This window comes from Sturnus vulgaris, chromosome 22 (genome assembly GCF_052056855.1).
Source record: "Sturnus vulgaris isolate bStuVul1 chromosome 22, bStuVul1.hap1, whole genome shotgun sequence".
Classification (NCBI taxonomy): domain Eukaryota; kingdom Metazoa; phylum Chordata; class Aves; order Passeriformes; family Sturnidae; genus Sturnus; species Sturnus vulgaris.
The window spans coordinates 7,744,344-7,771,519 of NC_142264.1; the positions used below are offsets into that span (position 1 = coordinate 7,744,344).

The window sequence follows — 27,176 nt, forward strand, 5'->3', positions numbered from 1 at the left end:
GCTCAAGCTGCTCCAGTGGGTCAGACCTGAGGTCTTGGTGCTGTGAAATGCTAGGTATACCCAGAACTTTGGGAAAAACAGAGCTTCTCTCCACTTGGAACAGGAAAGACAATGTCTTAGGGAATGGGTCTTGTCCATTCTCACCACACTGAAGTCCTGACTCCTGGTGTCCCCTGTGCCTTGCCTGCACTGCTCTGTTCCCGTCTCTGTCCCTCCAGGAAGGCTCACCTGATCCTGAGGAGGCTGGAGAAGGTGAGCAGCCACTGCTCGACGCTGCTGCGCAGTGCCTACATCCAGAGCCGCACCGAGACCATGCCCTACCTGTTCTGCCGCAGCGAGGAGGTGCGGCCGCCCGGCATGGTGTGGTACAGCATCCTAAAGGACACCAAAGTCACCTGCGAGGAGAAGATGGTCTCCATGCTGCGCAACACCTACGGGGAGTCCAAGGGGCGGTGAGGGAAGGAGCGGGCCTGGAGCTGTGGGAGGCAAAGGGACTCCCAGGAGTCGAGGACTCATGATATGCTGAGTGGCTGGTGGGGTTTGGGGTCGGGTGATGTTCAGAGGGGGTGGAAGGGGACAGCGAGGCCAAACAGGACTTTCTCACACAGACGGCAGAGAAACAAGAAACGAGCAAGTTGGACTTTAATTTCTTTTCCTTTTTTTTTTTTTTTTTTTTTAATTTTTCAAGAGTGAAAAAAAAAAAAAGAAAAAAAAAGAAATTACCTAATTTGACTCAGCATAAAAGCCTCTCCTTTTTAATCTTTTCTTACTGAATTTCCTGGACTACACGCTCCAAAACCCTGGGAGGAGGAGATACCCACTCGAGGCCAGGGCCAGGCAGAGGGGAGTTTCTGGGTGCAGGGTGATCCCCTCCCTGCCTGCCCTGCCACCGGGCAGCAGCAGTGGGGCGAGGGGCCCCGTGCCGTGGTGGCCGAGGACGCCGGGCCAGGAGGAGGTGGCGCGGGTGGCCGGTGACACCGCGCTGCCAGCGAGGGTCCCGGGGCAGGGGGCCAGGCGGGTGCCCGGGACGCTGCAGGCAAGCTGGGCTTTTGTACCGCTCCGAGTGGACGGGGTGGCTCCGGGTGCAGCCTTCGTTCACAAGGCTCCCGGCAGCTTGTTCTGTGCATTAAAGATTCATATTAAGTCCATCTTCGCTGCCTCCTTGGTGTTTCTTCCTGACGCGGTCTCACCTCTGCTTGGGCGTCCTTGGGGGTTTCAGTTCTGGATGTGGCACTCCTGGGATGTGGCTGAGATGAGGGAGCCCAAAGTGGATGCATAGAAAGGAGGGAAACGTGCAGCCTTTTGCACAGGGTCCTCCCCTCCTCAACACCCAGCGTAGCCACTGGTCCCAGTGGGAGCTGGAAGTGTGTGGGAAAGCCCAAGAAGAAAGCCAAGGGCTAAAAAGACATGGAGAATCTGGTTTCTTTTACTGTCAGATGTGGGTTAGGCTGGCCCAGGCTCCCTGTGGGTAATGGATTTCTCAGCCTGGTAGCCAAACCAAAAAGTGCGGGAGGGTGAGAGGGGAAAAATAAAAAAATCAGATCAGCTCAAAGCTATTGCTTTTTCATTTTTAAAGCAGAACAACAAACCTGGAGAGGGAAGCGAGAAGAGTGTGGGTTGAATGAATCAGATTAATCAGCCCAAAGCAAATAGTTTTGTTTAGTTTTTCAGGTTAGTTAACCCTTTGACATCAAATCAAACAAACAGAGGCGAGTTTCAAATAAAAAAATATTTTCAAAACAAACAACGGTGTACAATTTGATGTAGAGAAGGTTCAGCCAGAGACCTTTTACTTCTTGAGCTAAACCTATTTGCCTGATTTGCACCCACTCAAATAATTCTGTCTGTTCCTTCCAAACTGCTCTCTTTCTCCCCCCTCTTTGGTTATGTCTCTTCATTTGATCCACATTCATGTGCTTTGGGAAGGACTCCAGCACCTGGTCAAAGTCCTGCTGGAGGTCTCAGAAGACTTTCTGTGACATTGCAGCCTGTAAGACAAGCTCCAAAGCATTGCAGGTTGCCTGAGGTCTTAATTTTTAATCTAAATCCCTTTTCCTGATGGAGAGAGGAGGATGACACTGAGAGCTCTGGGTTATGTCTATGTGTCACTGAGGGTCATACCACACTGAAAACAAAGACCAAGGGGGACCATGACACCACCATGTGTTAAAATCTGAGTGCCCAGCACTGCTGCTGCCTCATCACCATCCCTTTGCCCTTTGGGGTTGATTGATGGCCTTGGAGTTTGGTTGTGGGGATGAAGATGACCATGATTTGTTGCAGTCAAATGAAGACTTTGCATTTGCCTGGTTGGAGCTGCAATAACACACAGCAGCAGCCTTGAAATGCCAATGTGGTGGTGCCTGGCCAGTGCCCAGACCAGTGTCAGATCGAGCTGCCCGTTTCATGTGCTGCCAGGACACAGTGTGTGCACTTTGGGGGAGTGAAAAACCCCCAAATCTGTCTTTGGAGCCACTGATGCAAAGTGACTGGGCGTGAGTACCACAGTACAAGAAAGATCCAAAACCACTGGAGAATGTCCAAAGCAGGGGCACAAAGATGGTGAAGATGGGTGGAAGCCATACAAGTAGAGGCTGAGGTCACTTTGTTTGTTCAGTCTAGAGAAGAGGAGACTGAGGGGAAATGATATCACATTTTGCAGCTTCCTCACAAAGGCCAATGGAGGTGCAGGCACTGATCTCTCCTCTCAGGTGACCAGGGACAGTTCCCGAGGGAACGGCTGGAGCTGGGCCAGGGCAGGCTCAGGCTGGAGCTCAGGGCAAGGTTCTTCCCCCAGAGGGTGCTGGGCACTGCCCAGGCTCCCCAGGGAATGGGCACGGCCCCGAGGCTGCCAGAGCTCCAGGAGCGTTTGGACAGCGCTGCCAGGGATGGACAGGCTGGGATTGTTGGGGGGTCTGGGCAGGGACAAGACTCTGGTCCTTTTGGGTCCCTTCCCACTCAGGATATTCCATGATTCTGTGACTCTATGATCATCCCCTCCTGACATCTGCAGAGCAGACAGTGGCTGTGCTGCCTGCAGGACAGGTCCCCCTGGTCCCTGGGCAGGACACGGCACAGCCAGGGCTGCCAGGACCGGCAGCAGCCGCAGGGAGCTTGGCTGGCCCGTCCTGTCCCTGCTGCTCACCGGCTGCAGCTCCAGGTGCTTTGAAGCTGTCTTGTTTTCTCAAGGCTCTGGCCCACAGCTGTGCCGTTCCCTGTACTTTATAAACACAGGGGTTTATTTTGTTTTTGTTTGCTTGGCTCGGGGATGATTCATTTCTCTTGGAAGCCCCTTGCAGCACACGGCGATGGGGAGCAGCTCTGTGGTCTCGCTGCAGGCAAGAGCCGGTGTTGACCAACCTGAGGGACAAATTGCCTGTGTTTTCTGTAAGTGACTGGACTTGAGGTGTGACAGGGATAATGCTGCCCCTGGGACTCCTCTCCATTGTGAGTATGCTGCTAGGTGTTAGGAACAGGAGATGCCAGCCAAAATACAAGGCAGCTGGCTGGCTGGCTGGCTGCCCCTCAGCATGTTTTTCTCCACTCTGACACTGCAAGCTCCCCCACAGTGGTGTTTTTTGCACCTGGGGTGCCCCTCCCTCACAGAGCTCCGGGGGAAGGACAGAGCTGCAGCATGGGGATGTTTTGTTCCAGATGGTGATGGAAAGGAGACCTTCAGCTCTGGTAGCAATGACTGAGAGCACAGCAGGAGCAGCACAGGGACAGGCTGGTTGTCCCCTGGATCCACACTGCAGCTGTGTCCATGGCAGAGGCTTAGTTTGCTTATTTTGGAAAGCTGCAGAGGAGCTGTGCTTTGCATCCGTGGTGAGACTGGCTGCTTGTATGAGTACATGTACAGAGTGAGTTGTGTGTGAGCCTGTGTTAATATGTACAGAGCAGGTGGAATAGTCTAGACTCTGGGCTGCAGAGTTTCATGGCCATTAACCTGTCGTGAAGCACACCTAGCTCCCAGATCAAAGCCAGGAGAGCCTCTGGCCAGTGATGCTACCCGGCACAGGACACCCAAGCCAAACAAAACGGAGGAATTCGTCGAGGTTACACATCCTCCAGCACACAGCTGAAAGGAAGGGTCTGTATTTTCTCCCTGGAAACTTTGGAGAATGTAACCCTCTGGCTTTCAAGATAAACACTTGTAGTCATAGCCCAGCAATGCTGGCAGATGGACCTGTGCCCTATCGTGTACACACACACACACACACACACACACACACACATACACAGACCCCTGCCACTCCTCTGACTCCCTCGGGGAAAAGGAATCCCAGCTCCAAAGCAGCTCCAGGAGCTGATTCGTTTTGCCATCCAATACCCTGACTTGGCTGTGCCTGGGCTTTGGCAGGGGTGATGCTGTCCTGGGTGGGAGAGTACCAAGGTGTGGATGAAACATGAAAAGCCAGTGAGGAGAGGGGCAAAAAGATGCCATCCTCCATGTTTAGTGGATAAACTACCCACATCCATTTGAAAAGCTGAAATTATTTCCCTAATAACATTGCTGGGAAGAGTAACTTGGCTTCAGTGGCCCCTGGATGGATGCTTTAGGATGAGTTAAGGTCAAAAGGAGAAACTTTCTCCGTGTGTCTTTGCAGTGAGTGTATGTGCAGGTACCATTGATAGAGCAGCCATGGGTGCATCCCGCACAGCCTGGCCCTACTTCCCCATCCATGCACCCCATAAACTCCAACTCAGCATGGCCAGAGGGCTTCCCTGCAGAGAAACCTTTAACAAGCATTCACTGCCACTTCCAGCATCCTGTGGGAGTCCCACTGGGCACATACATACCAAAGCTGCCACTTGTCTGGCAGCCCAGAGCTGGTGACAGCTGCAGGTCCCCTCCCAGGGCTGCGTGGGGCTGTTCCCTCCGGAGGAGCCTGAACAATCCCCATTGTCCCCATTGTCCCCATGGCCATTGTTCCCCGCCCTGGTCCCGGCCGGGCTGCAGCTGGCAGGGCGCACAGAGGGGCCGATTGTTTGGGTTTGTGTGCTGCTGCTGACACACCACTTTGGGACAGCTTCTTCCCATGGCACAGGCCTCTGGAGTCAAGTGCTGCATTTTGCTCCTTTATTTATTTGTTTGGTTTCTGCTTTTCCTCTTTTCTTTTCTCTTCTTTTCTTTATTTTCTTTTCTTCTTTTCTCTTTTCTTTTCTTTTCTTTTCTTTTCTTTTCTTTTCTTTTCTTTTCTTTTTAGTTTATTTTTTTTTTTTTATTTCCTTGGTTGGAAGGGACTCTACTGAGGCTGGGGACAAAGCCAAGGGAGTGCCAGTGGCTGTGCTGTGTGGGCAGCCCAGGTCCTCACCAGCCTGGGAGGTTCCTGGGGACAAAGCCTTGCAGTGGCACTGGTGCTTAGCCATGGCAGTGCCCTGTGGTGCCACAGATGACTCAGTAACCTGCAAACTCATGCCTTGTTGCCCTGGGAGGATGTAAAACCACACATTATACGTGCTGGGCCAGGGGCAGAATTGTCCAGAAGCTGAGCATCACGACATTATTGATGTGTGCACTGTGAGATGCATAGGAAAAGGTTTCTGTTCTATTTTCCTAAGCACACATGGCCTCACTGCCTCCCTCAGTGTTGGTGGTCACGATGTTAAATCAGGTCCGTGGCTCACAGTGCCACCATGGTGGGGCAGCTCTGGCCTTGCCAGTGCCCCTCACAGCATAGGGCTGGGGGCACAAAAATGTGCCAACAGACTCTTGGTCCTGGGCACCAGGAGTTGCCAGGGCTTCCAGGATTGGTTTGAACCACTGCAATGTGCTTCAGTTTGGGCATTGCCTATTGTGCCTTGAGGGTCAGGAGGCTTTAGGGGCTTGAGTGGAAAGTTTGAGCATTGCAGTAGTAATGAAGTGAGCAATAAAAGGAATTCCCTTTCCCTTCACTGCACCTGCCCACCCTCCCATCTGTCCAAGCCTGTTTAGCCTGTGGCATGGGGCCTTATGGAAACCCAGCAGCACCAGGGCTTGGGAAAATCCGTGTTATTAGAGTAATATCTGGAAAAGAAAAGGTCTGTGTTACAAGGTGAGTGCCCAAAAATAGAGGTGAGTTTTGACATTCAGCCAGAACCATCCCCATATCTCAACTCTTTCATCAAAAATGGACGTGAAGCATAAGTTGGTTCTTCCCTGTGGGCTGGATGAGGATAAAAGGGAGCAGCAGCAATCTTAGGTTTGGGGCTCTTAGGTTTCTTTAAAAATTGATAAATAAAAATAACTGGCAGATAACATTTTAAAAGCAGGGCAAGGAGAGTGGCTACAAGGGATGATGTTGGTCTTTGGATTAGTTCTTCATTCATCATAAGCAAAATGATCAAAAAGTTGTGAATAACCTTTTATCTGAAAAAAAAATCATGGAAGTTGTTTTTAACCACTAACAATCCTCCTCAGGCCCGAGAGAAGTCAGCCAAAAGATTGTCGAGACCTTTAAAACTATTTTGACACAGTATTGCCTCACTTGTACTTTAAAAAAATGAAGACCCTGGCCCTTTGGCTGCATTTTATTGGAGAATTTAGGCCAGTTGTTGACTTGAAGGATGTATGCAGCTGTTACTACAATTAAGGGCAGAGGGAAAAATGTGAGGCCATCACAGAGTTGTGGTAGTTAATGAGCAGCAAAAAGCAGAATTCTGGCCTCAGAACCGCTCACTTTTCTTCACCTTCCAGGTATGTGTGCCTTAGAAACTGAAAAACTGAGGAGATGGAATGAACAAGTCCAGGAAAATGTAGTGCTGGACCAGAAAGGGTTTGCTGGGTTTGTGTGTCTACATGTGTGCAAGTGAACCCATGGGCACATCTGCCAGCCTGAACATTAATTTGATTTTCAGATGTCCTTGTTTACATGGAAAGGAGAGTTTTTTCTTTATATTCCAGTTCTCCTATGGAAGTTTTTAAAGCCTCTGTTTATTTGACATAAAATTTTGCTAGGTACTAGCTAGCTTTGTTTTCCCATTACAGGATGATTTTTAAGGTCCCTTCCAACCCAAGCCATTTTATGATTCACAGTCACCAATGCCGTGCCTGAGAAGCTGTGCCTTTGAGCTGGGACAGGATTTTGTCATATGAATTCAGAGCAATTTCCCCAGCTTTTCTTTAGTGATTGATCTCCAGACAAGACACCTAAGCTGGACATAGAAACTGTTGTTCTGACTGTGCATTCCAATTGATCCTGGGATGGTTGTGCACGTGCAGGAGGAGTGGAGCTGAGCAGAGCCCAGCAGGGGCGAGCTGCCTGCTGTTCCCTGCTTTCATGGCTGCTCCCACCTTCAGGTCTTTATTCATCCCTAATAGATAGCTCAACACACAGCCAATTGATTTGTGCATTGCTATAGACACAACCCCTTTAATCTCTCGTTCCTGGGCCTTTTTATCTACATGTGCTATTGATAGGGCTGTGTGTGACGCACTCATTCTCCATTAATAATGCATTGACCAAAGACAAGGATGGTATAGAAAACACAATGAATGCATTCTTGCTCATGACATTTCTGTCTCTCCCTGCTCAATATGTTGCAGTGTTTCTTCACAGGTAAAATGCAAAACTTTTTTTACTGACTTATTTATGCCAGAGTAAAAAAAAAAAAAAAAAAAATATATATTCTCATTCCTTAGTATACTGCCCTCACCACACACAAATTATTGGCACACACCTCACAAGGCCTTGGTCTGGTGGGGAGACTGTAACCTCGGCTCTCTCTAGACCACTGGAGACTGATTTATCTCTATCTGTCTGTTTTCTCATGTGTCCAAAGGCTCTGTGCATTGGGATGTCCAGGCCTCTGGCTGTACACAGCCTGCTTTCAGCCTTGTTCCCTCCTAGGTAATCCCCCTGAGCCAGGGCAGGCTCCCACTGGGGCTGTTTTTCTGGATGGACATGTTCTTCATGGGATGAAGAAGGTAAGCACAATATGGACAACTTGATTTTCAAGCTCTCTCACACCAAACCCTCCACCAGGCTGCCTGGAGACAAACAGGACCAGAACCCCCTTGGCAGAGGCAAACCCTCTGCAGGTGAAATGGGCTCACGGGGCCCTGGCCAGCACTGCCTCCCTCCACCCACTGCAGCCCTGTGACAAAACACGGCGCTTTCCAACCCCCCTGCCCCAAAAGCCAGGAGCTGGAGCAGATGGACAGGATGCTGTGCAGCTGTGCAGCCAGATGTGGGACCCCACAGCCACTCACTGACCATGCTGGGTACCCCCATGGGCACAGCTCAGGACTGGCTCGACCGAAAGCAAAGGAGACGTGGCAAAAGCGAGGGGTCCAGTTCAGAACTCTTTAATACAAGCTTATATTGTTTGTGTTTCTGATTCTCTGTTCTCCCAACATCTGGGGACATTAACCCTCATATGTGTGTGAGCATGTGTATGAAGATATATACAAAATCACACAGTTAAATATTTAAGCATACAAGGTATTATATATTTATATAATATAGAACTTTAGGGTATAGGAATCAACAATGGCAAAATATTTCTGATGAATCTGACATAACTTTTTTTTTTTTGAGTGAAACATGACCTGTTTTTGAAAGACCAGAGGAAGTTGTTGCTTATTCAAAGAAAGAGAAAAAGCTGTATAAAGAAATTCTGTGAAAATGATTTAAAAAACATCATGAACCAAAAAAAGGACAACTGTTAAAAACTGTATTGAAAAAAAAATAAATTAGATGAACAATTGTGTAAATATAAATTAAAAAAGATGACAATCTTAATAAATAAGCTTTACTATTTACATCTTTATATATTGCTTGGAGACTTAAATTAGATCCGTTAAAAACAAACGAACGCAAAATAAAACCCAAAATTGGAGCAGCAAACGTACAGGCGTGAGGTACAGAATTAAGGGTTGAACTGTATTTTGCTTGTTTCTTTTTTTTTTTTTTTTTCTTTTCTCTTTTATACAGTAGACCAGTAGAATTCTTGTGAAAATAGATCCTCAGCACTTCATTGGAGTATTGGTTGACGTGGCTTCCAAAAGGTGCCAAGAAAGATTCCATAATAATAATAATAATAATAATAATAACCATAATAATCATAATAATTATAATAAAAAGATACAATATGATACATAAATATGGAAGAGCAGTTGGTAATATGAATACATTTTTCTCTAGACGAGATCACAGTTTTATTTGTAAATATTACACTGATATATATATAATATTACACATATAATATTATATATATATCATATATATATTTATATATATATTTATATATATAGTATGGCTCAATCCTGCTCCCAGTGAAGTCAACAACAACAAAAACCTGTGTTGACTTGGTGGGAGCAAAATTCAGCCTCTCATCTGCAGACAGGTACGTAATTACAGAGGCCGTACAATGCAAACTCCACAATGGTTCCAATTCCCTCTTGAATTGCTGGTGAAATGTTTCGTTAAAGCCCTGGTTCTTTGCACTCAGAAGATGGAAACTGGTGGTTGAATGTGGCCTCACCAAAAGAAGGAAAAAACAAAAGACTAAAAACTAAGCCAGAATGGGAACCAAAGACAACTTGGACTCGTTAGCTCCGCATCTCGACCCAACAGGACTAAAACCACCAACAAGTAGCACCAAGACTCCTCATCAAACACCTGAAGCCAACCCAAGCTCTTGAGTGTGGCCTCGGAGGAAGTGATTCTCATTCTTAATGAATCTTGGATGTGTAGATCCGGTGAAAAGGGGAAAACTCAGTTTGCCAAATGAAGACAGAAACAAAACATTAAGCCTCACTTTGCTCCTGCTAAAAGGAACAGGGGGGTTTGAACCCCCCGGGTGGGCAGGAACATCCCAACACCAAATCCCTACTGCCCAAACTGACTGTAACTCCAAGGAAATACATCTTGGGCCACCTGGACCTGCTCCTGCTGATGTTCTACTCATGCTCCCACTGAACTCAGTGGCCAAGGTCCTCCAGGGAAATGGGACTGTTCTCAGGGCTTCAGTATGCCTAGCATATAAGGTCTCCTGGAGGCAGGAGTGCTGCTGCACCCTCAGCAGGGAGATGGCTTTCCCCAGAGGATGGGATAACATGGGAAAAACATAAAACAGATCAGCTCAGCTGCACCACTGAGACCAAAATGGGGCCCACAACCATAAAGCCATCTAGAGATATCTAGAGTGTATCTCTGCTGGGCATGTGGTCCTCTCCCAGTGATATGAACATGCCCATCAACTCTCACTGGGGTCTCCAGGGATTGGGCAGGGGAGGGCAAGATGCTGCTGAAAGGCTGGGAATTTCCACCACATCCAAAATGGTTCAAAGGCCAGACTTCCAGCTCTGAAACCCCTCTGGGCATCCCAGCCTTGGCTGACTTCACCCCATCTCCTCCTGTCTTCTAGCTCAGCCTCAAACGGGCACAATGGGCTGGAGTGTGGGAAGGGGGTGGTCAGCACCTCTCTTCCCCAAAATGGGAATCACCTGTCTGCTCAGGTAGCAGCTTTCTCCTTCCCCCTTCACTCCTCATCTCTCGCAGCTCTCTGGGATTCAGACTGTGCAGTGCTTCTGAGTGCAGTAATTAGAGCACAGTGAAATACTGATTAAATGCGTATGTACAGTTGGATAACGTAAAAATAAGCACAAATACACACTTAAAAAAATAATCTGGAAAAAAACCAAAAAAAACCAAAAACAAGCTCCACCCCCTCCCTCCCCCCACAAACAACAATATACCAGGGGATAACCCCTTAGCCTTAGTTCCTGGACTTATCACAACACACGAGGAAAACAAAACCAGACAATGTTATAAAACCTCGCGGTACTTCTAGGGAAATCTACACTTAGTATCTAGCTCTCTACTCAGCTGGCAGAATCGGTGTTTTCCTTTCAAACACACAAAAATAGGCTTTGCTCTTCTTGGATTTGGATTTGGATTATGCGGGTTTTCTTTTCTTTTTCTTTTCTCCATTTTTCATGGGTTTTTCTTGTTTTATTTTTTTCTCTCCTATTCCTCTCCATAAAGCCTCACATGTTATTTTTTTTTCCCACTTGAATCACTTGCAGCAAGAAACTTTTGTTGGCTATGGAGCTTTCTTTTTTCTCTCTCTTTTTGTCTCTCCCCCTTTTTTTTTTTTTTTTTTTCTTCTTTTCTTAGACACAGGTATAACCTAGAACAAACCGACAGTTACAACCAAGTGAAACTGAAAAACTGGAAGGGAGGTAGCTGGAACCCGATTCCAAGAATCCTCTGGTGCCATCCTCCTTTCTCAGCCTGGGGGGGACAGCGGAAGATGCAAGAAAAGCAGGAGGACACCAGCTCAGCCTGTCTGCGAGAGGGTGGGGAGGGAGAGGGGTAGCAGCTGATTGGAGTTTCCCACCCCACCGTGCACCATTCACGCTTTCTGCTCCAGCTTTTCCCTCCTGCTGGCCACGGACATCCCCCACAGCCCGGTGGCTCCACATAAGGAGCAGCCCTGGCTCACTGTGTGTGACAGAGAAGATCTTGGCACTAATGTGAACTGGACTTTATGAGCAGCTAAGTATCACCAGCATGAGCACTCTCTTCTCTTCCCCCAAATGTCTGGTTTGATGTCCTATGCTGCTGGCTCAGTGGGTGGAGGTGGTGGTTGATTTCCCTCTCCCCTTCCACTCACTGGCCACCACAGTCAGGGAGGGTCTTTCCTAGGACTCCACTGGGCATTTGAGGCCCATACAGTGGCAAATGATGTGAGGATCCAGCTGGCCTTGCCCAAGGCTGGGAGCACAGGGGACAGGACCTGAGCAGGTGTCCATTCCCCATGGCTCCCCTCTTAGCATCTCTCTGGGAACTTGGTACAGCACCTGAAAATGCAGAGAGAATTTTCCCTAATGGAAAAAAAAAAGGATTTAACATGACTCAGAGCAGAACTTTTTTCCACTCCTGATGCCATCAGCCCTACTGGAGGAGATGGACAGTGCCAACAATAGTAGTTAAAAATAAAAAATCAAATAGCAGCATGGAATGTCTGCCAGTGGGAAAGGGAGTTGGGGGCACACCAGGACTGCAGGAGGGAAGCTGAGGAGTGAGGCTGTGCTGGTGAGAAGCCATTGTCTCCCTTGAGCTGAGGTCTCCAGCCCAGCAAGCAGGGGCTGGCCCTGGCTGGCCAGAGGGTTCAGCTGGCCTTGAGCTCCTGTGAGCCCACAGCAGCAAGTGACAATAATGTCTGTACAGACCTGTCTCTCCTGGGCACTGTCCAAGGGGGAAAAGCAGATGGGAAATCTCCTCCATGCTTAGCTCTGCACTGGGAAGGGCATTTTCAGGATGCACTCAGGAGCTGAACTGAGGCTCCCTGCTGGGATGAAACCCAGGTGGGATGGAGAGGGGAAATCATGCCAAGATGCCTCAGGCATTGAAGACATGAAGTGTTGTCAGTCTGACAGGCTTTTGAGGGTATGAGGTCTTCTGATAGGCTGGGTGGCACACGAACAAACTGCCAACAAAACTGGGAGGGTAAAGGGACAATAAGGAACCAGCAACCTTTGCACAGGTATTTACTTCCCATATTAGAAGGTGAGGGGCAAAAGTAGTGGATGTTCAGTCTAACTCCAAGGCAGGAACCCTGATCCCACTGCACCTCCTTTTCCAGGACATCCCTGCACAGAGGGGGCAGAGCCATCCACACAGCTCCCATGGCCAGGCATTCTCTAGGAATAGCTGGAGCTTCACAACAGAGAGCCCCTCGCCTTCTTAATGACAATCACCTCTCCAGGCCTCTGCTTTAGTTCTAGAGATTCTTCTCAGGTTCATTCCAATAGAAATAACCCCAACAGTGGGTAACAAGAACCTGGCTCCTTGCACCTATTATTCTATAAGTTTTCCATTTCTAGTTCTCCAAATACTTTTTGTATGCATCTCCATGAACTAAATGACCCCTCCCCTTACCCTCTGCCTCGCTCCAGTGCCTAAAGTGGGAGCTGGAAAAAGTCTTTTCCTCTTTACCCAGTAGATTGTGCAAGTCACGACAGTCCCAAGGAACAAACAAACTTAACACTGGGAAGGATGCTCTTTTGGATGTGTGTTCTTCCTAGCAAGAGCTTGGAGCAGCAGACATGTCCAAGCCACACTGGAATGATATCTGGGATTTCCCTGGGATGGGCTGTAACAGCAGCAGTGTTGGATGCCCTGGGTCTCTCAGTGACTCAATGTAATGAACCCTGTGAGGAAGGGAATCACTGAGGGTCTGTCACATGTTCCTCTCTGGGCTGAAGCAGGAGGATGACAGGGAAGTGTGAGGTCTGCTGCAGCTAATGCCCTTCTTTCTGGAAGATTACAAACAGCTAGGCTCCTGGTCTATCCCAAGTGTCTGACCCACTGGCCTGGCAGTTTAATACTGACAAATATGACCAAAATTCTAATACTGTCTCCTACGGGCCTTTCCTCAGGGCAGGTGTCTCCTCCTCCTCTTCCCCTCTCCTGGGAAAACAGGAGCACGAAGCAATTGTCAGAATCAGATCACCATAGGAGTGGGGTGGAGGAGGCCTCGAGAACCACTTGGCAGGGTGGAGACCAGAAAGCAGATTCCTTTGGCTGGCTGGTGTCCTGTTTTCTTGCCCCAATGCTGAGGAAGAGACCAGAGGGTTTGAAAGGCAGGTTGTAGGTAAGCTTTAAGGCAGACTGTTTGGTTGCATGGGGTTGTTTTTCACCCTGTCCTGACACAGTAAGGAAACTATTTGTATGGGACATAGCAGCAGGAGTAGCAGCAGCAGACATGCTCAAATGACAAGTGCGGGCGCGCGTTCCCCTCTCTGTGCTCCTCAGAAGCAATCATCCGTGTTCTCAATGCCAGTCCTTGGACTCCACACTCCCTCACTCCACCACCTGCCCACCTCCACACAGAAACGTCCCAGAAGCCCTGCAGGCTGCAAGGGGGCCTTTTGTTGGCTCTTTGAGGGCAGGGGGAGAAGGAGGAGCTGTACAGAAAGGCCACTGCAGTCTGCTGAGCTGCCTGGCTGGAAGTAGCATTCCTGTGAGGAGCAGATGCATCCCACATCTCGAGCTGGCCGGGTACCTGGCAAGTCACTTGCCAAGGGGCCCAGGCCTGTGGAGATCCCACCCCAAGCACAGTGCCCCGAGCATGCGATACCTTGGCATTCAGCATCAGAAAAGGCTCAGCCTGGAGTCCTCCAAGAGCTCAGCCTCTTGCACGAACGGTCTGAGTTGTGAGTGCTGAGGAGGTGAAAGTGTTTTTGCGTTGATCATAATCTCTCACTCTTTCTCTCTCTCTTTCTCTACTTATTTCTATAAATATGTGTACATAAATAGTTTGTTTCTCGCCTTGAATCTAGATATGAACTGTTCAAATTAGGTGGGCATAACATGCTGTTTTGATACATGAAAGTCGTCTTGACTTGACTCTTGGTTGTTTTTTGTGTTTTTTTTCTCATCATCACTATTTAAGATATAATTAATACATAAACCCCTACTTTGAGTTCTCCTTGGACAAAAATTAAAGGCAGACTGGTTGAATTCTAAGGGTCCCTGGTGCAGAAATGCCATCCAGTTGAGCAGCTAAATGTTAAAAACGATACCAAAAGGGATGTGGTGTCTCTCCTAGCCTGCCTTGAGCAGTGTGGTCCTCCTTTCCACGTCACTTGGCTTTACCCAAGATTGAAGCCACGGAGATCTTTCTGGTTGTGCTCTTGGGCGTTGGGATCCCGGCAAGCACACTCTCCTTGTAGGTCACAGGACATAGGAAACGGTGTCACCTGGGAAAGAAGTCAAAAACACAAAGGCATGAAGTAAAGAACACACCTACAGCAGCCTGGAGAACAAAAAAAGATCTCTGGGGTGAAATCTTCAGAGGTCAGCTGCAATCTTTACTATGCGTTTTTTACAGTGATTTATGTTAGTGCTCAGCTGGTGCTGCACTGAGGTTTCTAAGGGCTATGGTTTGGGTGCTGCAGCTTTATTTAAGTCCATTTGTGCACTTGACTGTGAATGTTCTTGTGTTCAGTTCCTCAGGAGCAGAACCAAGCAGTGTCTCACAGATCAGTGAGGCTGGAGTCCACCAGAGACTTCTCTGAACACCTCTTGTGTTTGAGGTCAGGAGATGCAGCTAATGGGCACCGAGGCACAGCAGAGGAATGCAGTGGGACACTGCTGCATTCACTATCTATCATCTCTCTGTGACCCTTCTGGAGAGGAGTGGGAAGGAGCTGAAACAACAGCCTGCAATGCTCAGTCACTGAAAGCTGATTTGGGCCTATTGCACCACAGTATTTACCTGCAGAAAAGGCACTGGGACAAGTGCCTCACTTGCCCTGAAGTGAATTCCCAAAAATTTCTTCCATCTGCACAGACTGAACAAATGACCTCATTCCTCTCCTTTACACTCCTTCCAAGGCAGTGCCACAACCTGTTCCAATGTTCCCAGCGAGGGCTGCACACGCTCTGTCTGCTCCCCCTGGCTCTGCTGCCACACGTTCACTCTACTCTCCCTTTCACAAACACTTTTCTCCAGGCTATGAGCCTGCCTGTTCCCTATGCATCACCCACAGCCCATCTAGGAATGTGGACCCGGCATTGTGCTGTCATCTCCATCTAGACCTTCCACACGAGTCCCTGCCTGTCCCTCTCCAGGATGCCTTTCTCCTGACACACACAATTTGGGAAGGAGGGGTGTGGAGCTTTATTTCACAACTGGGGAGCCTAAGGCAGGGACATGCTGACAGAGACACTAAATAGCCAACGTTCATCATGAAATCAGGGCTTAGAGAGCCTCCTCCCCTTGCTTTTGACTCCATTCACAGAAGACCCGACCCTCCAGGTGGAATGGGGTGATGACTCTTCAAGTCATGGCCTCAGTGACTTATGAACTAAATAACCAGTGAATAATCTGAATCTACAATTGCGCAAATATGGAGATTGCAAAGAGAAGAAAGAGTGCAAAACGTTAGAAGTTAATGAATCCAAATAACTGGCAACTGAGTAAGTTTATAAACTGCAGAAAACAATAGGAGCTTAAGGGTCACTTGATCCAACAGAAGCCAGCCCGAGCAGGACTGTCTGGTATCACAGTGTTATGAATATTCTTAGATAGGAAAACAGAGAAGTCTGCAAACAATGGGGTTTGGGGAGGAGGCTGAGGAGGGATTGTTTAATGACTGAGTTAAAATACTGGAAAGGAAAGAGAAAAGATACATTCAAAATAAAAACTAAGTTTTTCTGTTCAGTGTAGAAGGAAACATTTTGGTTTAGATTATCTGCTACATTTCAGGTTTGACCTTTCCTTTCAAGACAAACAAATAAAAAAAGACTATTTCACAGCAAAAGTTATGTCTTGAAATAAAAACTTGTTTCACTTAGAAAATGCTCAAACAAAACATTTAAGTACGCCTGAAGTTTGCCCCTATTTTTTTTTTTTTCATTTTTTTATTCTGAATCATTCAGTTCAATCTGGATTTGGCAATGATTTTGACTTAAAAAATCCTCCCTGATGTACAGTGAAGCTACTGGTTGGAGGCGAGACCTGGGAACCTGATTCTTTCATTTGTCTTGATCAAGCTTTTTCCTCTCCCTGGCCTGGATTCCCTGTGTTTGCCTGTAACAACCTGACAAAGGCTATTAAGTGGCCCCTTCATTCAGAGGAGACACAGGGAAGATGGATCCACACTTTGCATTGAACACAGATCAACCACACACCCAATTCAGGCATTTCAGTGAAGTGTCTGAAATTAGTGGTGACAGCCTACTGCACTTCGTCTCTGCTGCTGTCCAGGCTTGAGCAAGATGTGCTGCAGGCATGGAGATCACAAACATGCTCCCATTTCACCTGCAGGAACATCGGTGCCAAGAGAGAAAGCCCTGCATGGCTCTGTTTCCTAACCACCAGCTCACATTCCCCTCACCTACTCTCTGCTGAAACAGCGGCCTTGGATACCCAAACTGGAATGAGTTTGATGTTGCCTTAAGTGCTCTATCTCCTCCATTCCCTCTCCTGCCATTTCTCCTTGTGAATCCCTTGTTTTCCTCTCTGCTTTCTCACAGGCTATGTTCAGCCCTGGAGCCACCTGGACAGGTGCACATACGACACTGGATTGCTGCTGCATTACAGCCAATTCCTGGGGAGATGGAGCAACTAGAGAAGAAATGTCTGGCTGTTTATTGTCTCCCAGCATTGGCCATGGATAGAAGAGCAGAAGCTTTCTCTAAGGCAGAGCTGTGGCCCCCAGAGCAGGCAGCTTCGTGGCTCAGCAGCAGTTCCCAGCAGTGGGTAGCCTGATGGAGAAGGGTTTCTTCCTGATCAGATCAGTCTTATTCACTTTATGTCCCTTATGGAGGCTTTTTATGCAATTCGATTTTTACAGTGCTATTGTCCAGATAGATGAATTGTTTTGTCTTATGGCAGCGAGCTCCAGAGATCAGTTTTCTATTATGTGAAAAGGCAGAGATTTCTATGGGTAATGAGCACAGCCACACTCATATTAGACATGACAAAATTCTCCAAAAACTTAGCAGCAATGCAGGGTTTTCCACTTTAAACAACATTTACAACAAATACACATTTGAGTTCCCCAAGGACCTGATTTCCATAGGTATTTAGGGAATTTAACCCACACACAGAATCTGCTGGGACTGTCTGAAGTACCCAGCTCAGGGAAACTGTAAAACCCCTTAGAAGAAGGACTGTCTGTTGCCTTGGGCTCACACAATGACAGCCTCTGGAGTACACAGCCATGAAATAGAGTTGCTGGATGTGCTAGAAATAATAAATGCTGAGCCTTTCACTGAATGATAGCCCATTTAGGTGTGGAGCCCAGATATACATACTCCAAGATTAACTACCTCTTTTCTTTTTAAATAGGTCTGTGAAAGACCAACTCATTACCACAATACATGACCTGCATTGAAATTTCCAGATAGACCCATTGTCGAGCCAGGAGTAAGGAGTCAGCTCCTCTTCCTTCGAAACACCAAGCCCTGCATTTCGCCTACATCCATCTCCCCATGTAGAAAACCCAGAAAATGTCTAGGAGGGTGAGAAGAAAAAGCTAAAAATTAAGCTTAGGGCCTGTCTTGGACATTTGATAAAGTAATGCAAGATACTGCATCCTCAGACCAGCTAAAAGACATTGAAAAAGACGTAAGTGAAGAACACAGCTCCACACACCTACACACACAGCTCTTGGAGATGATCCAGAGCAGTCATGGCACTGGATCAACAGTGCTCAGAGGAATGTGAGTCACACCAGAACCACACTGGACCACAAACTATCCATCATCAAGAGAAAAGAGACACAACTCTATCATCCTGGAGTGTGCAGGACATGACACATCCTGCTCTGAACCTAAAGGAGCAGGTGTGGGCTCACAGGATGGGCAGGAGGCTGGCACAGACACCCAGGTGTAACTCACGGGTGTGTGACACCTCGACCAACTCACCACCAGTGCATGACCTCAGACTTCCTTCACCAAGGCATGGGAGCCCTAAACGTCCTCTCCCACACTGAGTGATGATACCTTGGATAAAACTCAAGCTGCCTCTTAGAAACAGGGCTAGATCTGTCCTGGATGCTGTGCTCCCAACTGTGGGAACACAGACAACAGTGCAACAGAGCAATGCAGAACTAGGATGCAGGTCATGGAAAGAGGGAGAGGTCATAGCTCCTCACTACATGCACCTATCTGAAGAGGCTGGTGACATCCCAAGGCAGATCCCTGCTGAGAAAGGCCAGTCTATAGGGAACTGGTGGGAATGTTGACAGGAGAAATTCCAGATAGGTACAGGGAGGGATGGAAAACAGCTCTGCAAAGGCTGTAAGCTGTCCCTCACAGAGCCTGGTATCAGGCTGACCTGGCTGTGCCTTCTTCTGTGCTGTGCCTGGGGTTGGCTCACAGCAGCACCAGGGCAGGCAGGATCAGGCCCAGGGAGGGGGAAGCAGGGGAGGAGGGCTGCAAAGTGTTGGGAAACAGGCTGTTGTTAGATTTCAGCCCTGAAGTGTTTGCGAAATCTCCCAGACAGGCCTCGCTGGGGCTGTGGAGGCCCTGCTGCAGGCAGAGCCTCGGCGGGCAGTGTGACCTGGGAGATAAGTGTGGCAGCCTGTGCTGAGTGTCACAGCCCTGTGCCTCCCCAGAGCCTCCCAGCTCAAACACCAGCGAATATCCTGTTCCCTGACAAGGCCCTTGTGGGATAAAAAAGCATCTTGGAAGGGTCTTCCCAGTGGTTTTCAGCATTGAGGTCACCAGTTTGAGATAACGGAGCAAGATCGAGCCCCCTTTTAGCTCTGAGCACTGGTATGTGGGTTCACACCTAGGGCACTGCTCCAGAGGGCCTGGGAAGACAAAACTGCCAGGAAACCTCCTCTCCGTGCAGAACATGCAGTTCTAAAAGCTTGAGCTTTTCTTAACTACCCCACCATAAACCGAACTTTCCCGCAGTGAAACCAGCAACTGCGGTGTATCGAGCCATAGCTCAGCTGAACCCAACAGATGCTCTGCTCTCTCCATCGTGTGCAAATTGGGAGCAGCCTCACCAGAAGCAGAGGGAGCAGGATGGCCCAGAGCCAGCAGGGATTCCCGGGAAAGCCCAGCCCGCATGGATCCCGCATCCCGCCTGCCCGCGGAGCAGAGCGAGGGAGCCCGTCTGCCAAACCACACGGAGCTCGGTTGCTCAGCAATCAGCTGTGCTTCCTACTCTCGTGCTACTGATTGTGCAAACATGAATGTAATTAGTCTAAATAATCACCAAAGATTTAATAGGAGCCAGACCACCCAGAGGCCAAATAGCTGGCGGTGGAGCAGGGAAGGTTTGTTCGCTGTTTTTTGTAACACTTGCTAATGAAGTGAGGTCGGATAGCAAAGCAAACACCCTCCACCAGCACATCCCCTGGGAATGCTGTATGTTGTGGGAAGCCCCATGTCCCTTGAAGCCAAGAACAGTTCTCTCAGGATAGGCAACATGTGCTACTACCATCACTGCTTTTAATTTATTGACGCCTGGAAAGCCTCCCTGAAGGATTATGAAACCAAGCTCTGAGCCCCAAAATAAGAATCCCATCCCAACCAACCCTGACTGGAAACGCTCCTCTCACATGGCAAGCAGCTCCAGCCACCGAGCCTGTGACCGAGAGCTGCTGGGGAAGTGAGTTCACCCACACTCCGGGGAGAGCCCGCGTGCTTGGAGCGCGCAGCCGCTGCCAGAGGCATGGAGCAACACTCAGCATTGTGTCCTGCCTTCCTCCCTGCTCACCCACCATTCATTGCATCTCCCTGGCTAATTATAGAGCTGACAAACACACCCAGCTCCGGGGAACAGGCCAGTAGTTAGGAGCAGCATCGTGGAAGGAGCATCAGTTCTTCTGGATAAACAGGATTTCCTCAGCTGGAGTGGTCACTTAAGCTTCTATTGGCACCAACAGCCTCAAAACCATGTTGTGGCAATGGAGAAAGATCTGAGATTGCCTAAGACAAGTCTGTGTTGCAGTCAGAGAGCTTGGGGAAGGTGCTTATTTCTCCAAAACAGCAAAGTGGTTATTTCTGTTGGCTTAGGGGTAGGAGTGCAGACTCATCCCCCTCCCCTTCCTGGGGAGACAGGGACAGCCTTTGGAAATCCCTGCTGGAGCCAGCAGCAGCCCCTCAGTTCAAAGCTCCTTTCTTCAGGCCTTGAATTCTCGGCCATAAAGTCTCTGAAGAGGTTTTGATAACTGGCCTATCTTTTAGATAAGCAAAGCTTTGGATGAATCCCACACAGCCCTCTATCTACCACAAGTCCTCGTTTGTTTCCCGCCGAGGCACTTGCTGGTTTTCCTCTCCAAGGTGTTGGACAGAAATGTCAAGAGGCTGAAGGGACAGGACAGTTTTTCTCTTTTTTTACCAAGTGCTATGGGGCAAAGCAGTTGAAGGAAAACCTGAGTGATAACTGAGTGAGGCAGGTTTTTCTCATGAGAGCTGTAGGTTTATCCCTTCTGTGACAAAAAGGAAAGGCAGAGAGGAAAGACAGATGAAAGTTCACCCTCACAAGTGGTTGAAGTTGACAGAATTTTAAAGCAACAAATTCAGTGTATTTAAATCTACAGGGACCAGACTGCAGGACCTTCAACCAGGCAAATCTGCGATCCGAGTCTGGAACAAAGTAAGTAAACAGAGCCTAAAGAAAGAATTTCTGGTTTCTGCAAGGCCTTTCTAGACAGTCTTGTCTAGGGAAAACTTATAAAAGAGAAGGAGAAGAAAAGAAGTGGAGGAGACAGTTACTGGAGAGAAGATTTCCTGAAATGAATCAGAGGAAACAGCCAGAGCCTCTCCCAGCAGTCCTGCACACCCCATGAGCTCCTTGCAGGCAGCCAAGAGCCCAGAGACAGCCAGTTATGCCCAGGTTATTTATTTCCCTCACTCTGGCAGTGTCACGTATGTAATGTTTTAGAAAATAGTGTCTTCTTTTATCTGTGGCAGGATACAAAGCAAGAAGCAGCTTCCTAGAGCAGCCAGGCAGAAGGGAGCTGGCAACCTGTGCTGGGTCAGGAGGGGAGGAAGATTAAAAGGAGATGGGATTTTGCTTTGTCCTTCACGGAAGACTTTATCCCCTCCAGATACACAACAGAAGCTTTCTCTCCCTTGGAGGTTGGCGGCAATGGCCTTCCTGTCTCTCAAAGCTGCTCCTGGGTCACGCACAGGGCAAGCTGTGAGCAGCACGGCCCCATCCCCTGCCCCAGCAACAGATCTGCCATCAGCCCCCTGCTCCCCTCACAGCCTGCCCCTGTCCCTGCTTCCTTGGGTGGCACTCACTGCTCCCTGTGCCAGCCCTGGCTTCTCGCCCACTGCAGGGCGACGCTCATCAATTAGCGCACAACAAATAATTAAGCTGATGAATGTCTCTTTTTCTTGCTTTCTGACTGCATTTGCCTCGAATTTATGCCCAGATTATGACTGAATTTATTTGTTGCCACTTACAGCATTCAAAAGAGGCCTTTAATGATTTCTTTTAAGCTCTCCAGCCTGATTGTGAACAGTGCAGGGCAAATACTCATTATTTCCTATCTAAGCAGCAGTGCTGATTAGTCGGTGCTTGGTCAGATAAGTCACACTGCTCCATTCCCCACTTGCTGATGGAATCCACAAGGTCATTCCCTGCTAATGCTCAAATGCAAAGGGAAAACATGGGATAAGCATGGAAGTCCCTTGTGCATTTTCAGGGCAACAAAACAGGAGCGTGCAAAATCTCACATTAAGTAAGAGAGCTCGGATTTAAAGTGAACTTGGGTTGAAGCATTTTGCTTCCAGGCAGCCTGTTCACAGCACTGTGTGCAGCCCAAAGTGTGTTTGGGAGGGCAGTGGGACTGCAGTGAAACTTAAGTCTTGACAGTTTGTGGACACTAAAGATCTGAAGCCAGCTCTTACTCGACTGTTAACTCCTGAATCTTCACATGGTGCAATGTTAATCTTCAGCCCTTTCCCAAAATAATGTGTGGAGTTGCTATGTTCTCTTAAATGTGAACCATGTGTCACCTCAGCAATGGCTGCTGCGGGGAAAAGATGATAAATCTAAAGCTTTTTAAATGCCCTGTGACATTCTGGGAGAAAAACAGGTGTTGCATAAATGTTAGACATTTATGGGCAAACTTGCAGGGGCTTTAAAAGACTGACACATCTGCCACATAGTATGTAACCCTGAAAGAAAAGGAGCAAAACAGTCTCTTTCATGTGTCTCACTCTCTCTACAACCGTATGAAAATACATCCTCATCTGGTATTGGAATTAACAGAGCTGGACTCGCCCCTCCTTATGTCTCCTCCAGGTTTTTGGCTTTTACACCCAATGTGTATTTTAAAACTGTGCCTTTTTAAGTAGGTGGCAAACTGTGCTGGAAGGATTTGGTATGCGGAGTATTTTTATTCAGCTCCCTTTTCTCTCACCTTTCATTGTTTTTCCCTTTGGAATATCTCCTGTAATGCTCCACTCATAAACCTCTTCAAAGGGAGGGCTGTATTTGAACAGCCTGGCCTGAAATCTGGTCTCAGTCAAAGGCCTCAGATGGGAAAATAACTGGGAGAGCCAAGCCCCATGGCCCCACGGCTGCTGCCGCAGGTGTCGGCAGCCGCTTTGCAGGAGCGACGTTCTCCCGCTGCCTCCTTGACTCTGACCCCACAGCCCCCCTGGCTGGGTTATTATTCCCCCTTTTACCCTATAAATGTAATAAACTGGGACTTTGCATCTTGCTTTTAGTGTGGAAGATCCAAGGAGAAGGTGGTTTTCCTCACTTCTCCCAGGCGTCTCGTTCAGCTCCTGGGATGTTGTTGGTGTTTTGGGAGGGAGGAGGAGACTTTGGAAGCTGAATGCGTGCCAGGGATGTGATGGGCTCCACGGCTCAGCCCTCCAACTGTGTGATCTCGAGCATGGGGGGTTCTAAACTGCCAGCTAGAGCAAGCCTAATTCCCCAGACACGACGATCCAGCTCTCAGGGAAGTCTGTGAAAGCAGACTTATCTCCAAACAGCTACAAAACCTCCCCCTCCATGGGAAAAATCCATCAAAGGTGTGACCAGCTGCCCGTCTCTGACCATTTGCCCTTTGCATCATTTTAGCACAGAAAACAGTAATCCAGTGGGCTACAAAGTGCTTGCCCTCCTTGGGAGGTCACTTGGTTTCTGGGTGGCAGGGAAGCAGCAGATATTTTGAGCGTGAGTCGCCAGGCTGGTAAGTGTTCATAACTCTGTGCAGATCCCACTTGGTCTCAACTCCCTGCCCAGCAATAAATTCTGCTCCCAAACCTTAATCCTATCCCTCCCTCCCCTCAAATCAGCTCTCACATCCCTTGTGTTTCAGTTGTGCCCTTAGCTCCTGTCCTGATGGGGCTGGTTTGGGTCGGTCCCCTCCCAGGCACCTCGCTTTCGTTCTTCTGACACTGCTTGGGATTTTTCATCGCCTGCTCTCCAGCCTGCAGGCAGTGAGATAAAGTTTCCCAGGCAGGCTGTTTCGGGAGGAGAAGACCTACACCATGCTGAGCTACCGGGCACTTCCAGCTCTGCCCTCCCTGCTGGTGGGAGGTCAGCGAGCAGGCTGTGCTGCTGTTGGGCTGCTCCTCCCAAGGAGGTGGAAAATCAGCCAGAGATCGGAATCTCTTCTTGGAGACAACTGAAAACGAGCCACTGTCTGTCATCCTGCTCATCTCTTCAGTGGTTGTTTCACCAGGGAGCCCCTTCTGGGGTCTCCATGCCCTACTCCACCCGTGGGGAACAGAGGGGCTTCCCTGCATGTGGCATCCCAGAACATCGTGATAGAGGGGAATATTTATCCAAAAAGAGCACAGCTAGGGAAATGACCTTTTCCCCTGCGTTTTCTCCAGAGGAGAAATTAACTCCTTCCACTTGCCAGGACATGTGCATTTCCCTTCCCCAGTGCTCCCAGATGGACCAGAGACAGCCACAATGCTGAACCAAGGAAAAGAAGTCTCCAGTCAAAGCTGGCTCCCTGCAGAGAGGAGCTCCTTCCTCAGCTGGGTGACATGGATGGTGTCATATGCTGAGCCCAAGCTCCCTCAGGTTTTATTATTTATTAATACATATCAGATACTCAATGCAGCTGGATTTTTCATTCTGTTCTGCACACAAATCTGGAAAATAAGGTAAAATATTCACCTGGTAGAGGCTAAAATTTGCTTTATATTTTGGGAGGAACCTAGTTCCAAATCCATCCTGGTTAGAAACCTATAAAATACTGTACAGCTCCAAGCCACAAGCTCTATCACTCCAGTCACTGTCTCTAACTGTGCTCAGAAATGTGTGCTAGAGAAACAGAAAAAAAGGGGGATGTGTGTGGATGGACTCTTCCCCAGGCTCAAGGAGCCAAGAGTTCAAATATTCCTCAGCCAGAAACTGCATCCAGATCACAGTGTCTAATAGCAACTGATGGAGCAAAGCTCTACAAATAGGCCTGCTCTTTTTTTGACTTCAAATACATTTTTGTTCTTAATAACACTCTGTGGCAACGCATTCTCTTACTCAAACACACACTGTGCCAATAAGGATGTTCTTTCGCCTGTTTGGATCCTGCTTTCAGGAAATTCCCACTTCACCCCCCTCATTGCTGAGTGATAAAAACCAGTGGATTTTACTTTCCTAGGCATCGTCCCTACCTTAAATAATGATTTTATAGATCTATATCACTAGCTTGTCTCTTTTTGCAAGGCTCTGGTCTATGTGGTCTCTGTGCAGAAATTATTTGACATCTCCACCCAGCCCTGCTGCCCTACTCCACATTCTTCTCTGTCCCACTCTAGGATGGGACAGTCAGCAGCAAGCCAGGCACATGTGGGTACACATGGATCAAAGAACAGATCCACGATGATGCTTTCCTTTTCTCTTTCCTATTTTCCTAATGACTTCTAACCTCTGGTTTCCCTTTGGAGCCTTGAGGATGGATGATAAATGAACCATTAAGAACTCAGTGCCTATGGTGAGCTGATGCCTGGGCTGAAGGTCCTTCTGAGACCTTGAACCTCCCTTTTGTTTGAGCAGGCATAAAGCAGCACTCAACCAGGAATTCCCATGAAAAGAGGAAGGGGAATCCCTACCTTTTTGGTCTTGACTGTTGAGGCGCAGCAGTCCCCACCATCATAGTTGCAGAAGGCTCTGTTGTTGATGGAGTCACAGTAGTTGTCCCCCATGAAAGGCTGAAAAAGGAAAACACAGGAAAAAGCTGTGAGTGTGGACATGGATAAAATGAGCCCCTTCCTTATGGAGATGGGGTGAGAAAGTTGTGGCTGGAGAGGAGAAGGTTGTGTGGAGACCTCAGCACCTTCCAGGGTCTGAAGGGCTACAGGGGAGCTGGAGAGGGACTGTTCATCAGGAATTGGAGTGACAGGACAAGGGGAAAATGGCTTCAAATTGAAAGAAGGGAAATTTAGGTTAGATGTCCAGAAGAAATCCTTCTTTGTGGTGGCTGGCACAGAGCAGCTGTGGCTGCCCCTGGATCAATGGAAGTGTCCAAGGCCAAGCTGGACACTGGGGCTTGGAGCACCATGGCACAGTGGAAGGTGGCCCAGGGGAATGGAAGTGGATGACCTTAAGGCCCCTTCCAACCCAAACCATTCTATGATTCTATAATCCTGAGACCTGTAACAAGATTTCAGAAGAAAAAGACAGAGATTTGAAGGAGCTATACAGTTTGTAACATACCAGCTGCCCTGAAAAGCAAGAGATAATTATTCTCCTTTCCCTTCAAAACAGACAGAAAAAAAAGGACAGTAGATGGAAGGGAAATGAGCCCTTGTTGGCTCTTCACATCCCACATAAGAGGATGCTTCAGGAATATTAATTTGACTAGGCCCAGAGACAGCATCCAGGCATCTAAAATTGTGGCACCTTTGATAATTTTAAGCTAACCTTTCTAAACTGTGTGGGATAAGAAGAAGGTTATGTATTGCAGCAAAACGGGCTTGCTTTTAATAGCTGAGCTTTTCACCACAGTTCTCCTGACTACCCAACATGTGTCAGCAACGAGGGCACGAAACAAATCACCAAGAGGAATGGAAGAGGTCTGAGCTCAGCACAGGGACCAGGCTCTCCTGTTCTCTGAACAGCAGAGACTGTGTGGGACCTCGGCCATGGCACGTGATCTTCCTCCACTCCACAGCTCAGAGTTGGGATAATGGCAATTATTCAGAGGGACATTGTGGAGAGCTGTTAAGTAAAATTCATAAATCACCTTGAAAAAGAAAATGTGGTCATTAGGCTGGGCAATGTGATCACTAGTCCATGTGCTGCACTGGGCTTGAATAATAACCAGGATTCTGAAGGAAAGGCCTGAAGTCTTTCATTACACATTGGAGCCCTCTTGCTCTGCAAGTTCAGGAGTCTTCCTTGGAAGTCTAAGATGTACCTGATGGTAAAAAAGGCCCAGGCCAGGTATGAGAACCCCAGGCAGCAATGAAAGCTCAGAATAATGGATGGTCAGCAGAGAGCACAGTCATATCTCTGAAACTCTTCTCACAGGCTCATGAGGCTATTCCCATCTTTTCTGCTCATTGGAAAATTCACTTATTCTGCACTGAGATAAACACACCAGGGACTCTCCTGCAAGAAGACATCATTGCAGAGCAGACAGGATGGCTTGGGGAGGTTTCCTGGGAGGATTTTGCAGCAATTGCAGACGCAGAGTGCCCCAGATGATGGATACCTGAAGAAGCAGCCATGAGAGCTCGCCATGGCCACACTCATCAGAATTGAAATGAACTCAATGGAGCGGGGCAAATGCACGC

The 27,176-nt window shown here is 48.3% G+C and overlaps 2 protein-coding genes across 2 annotated transcripts in view; one reads left to right on the top strand and one right to left on the bottom strand.

The window, feature by feature from the left end:
• ASTN2 (astrotactin 2) overlaps window positions 1-719 on the top strand; it is a 312,809-nt gene extending 312,090 nt beyond the window's left edge. The window contains exon 23 of the mRNA XM_088177716.1: window positions 219-719. Within this exon, the coding sequence (XP_088033842.1) occupies window positions 219-456 (238 nt within the window). The 3' untranslated portion in view covers window positions 457-719. The remainder of the gene's footprint in view (window positions 1-218) is intronic.
• Window positions 720-8,271: 7,552 nt separating this feature from the next.
• The window catches only part of PAPPA (pappalysin 1), a 180,352-nt gene continuing 161,447 nt past the window's right edge, over window positions 8,272-27,176 (bottom strand). The window contains exons 21-22 of the mRNA XM_014873129.2: window positions 25,491-25,589; window positions 8,272-14,692 (exon numbers count right to left, since the gene is read on the bottom strand). Of these exons, the coding sequence (XP_014728615.1) occupies window positions 14,585-14,692; window positions 25,491-25,589 (207 nt within the window). The 3' untranslated portion in view covers window positions 8,272-14,584. The remainder of the gene's footprint in view (window positions 14,693-25,490; window positions 25,590-27,176) is intronic.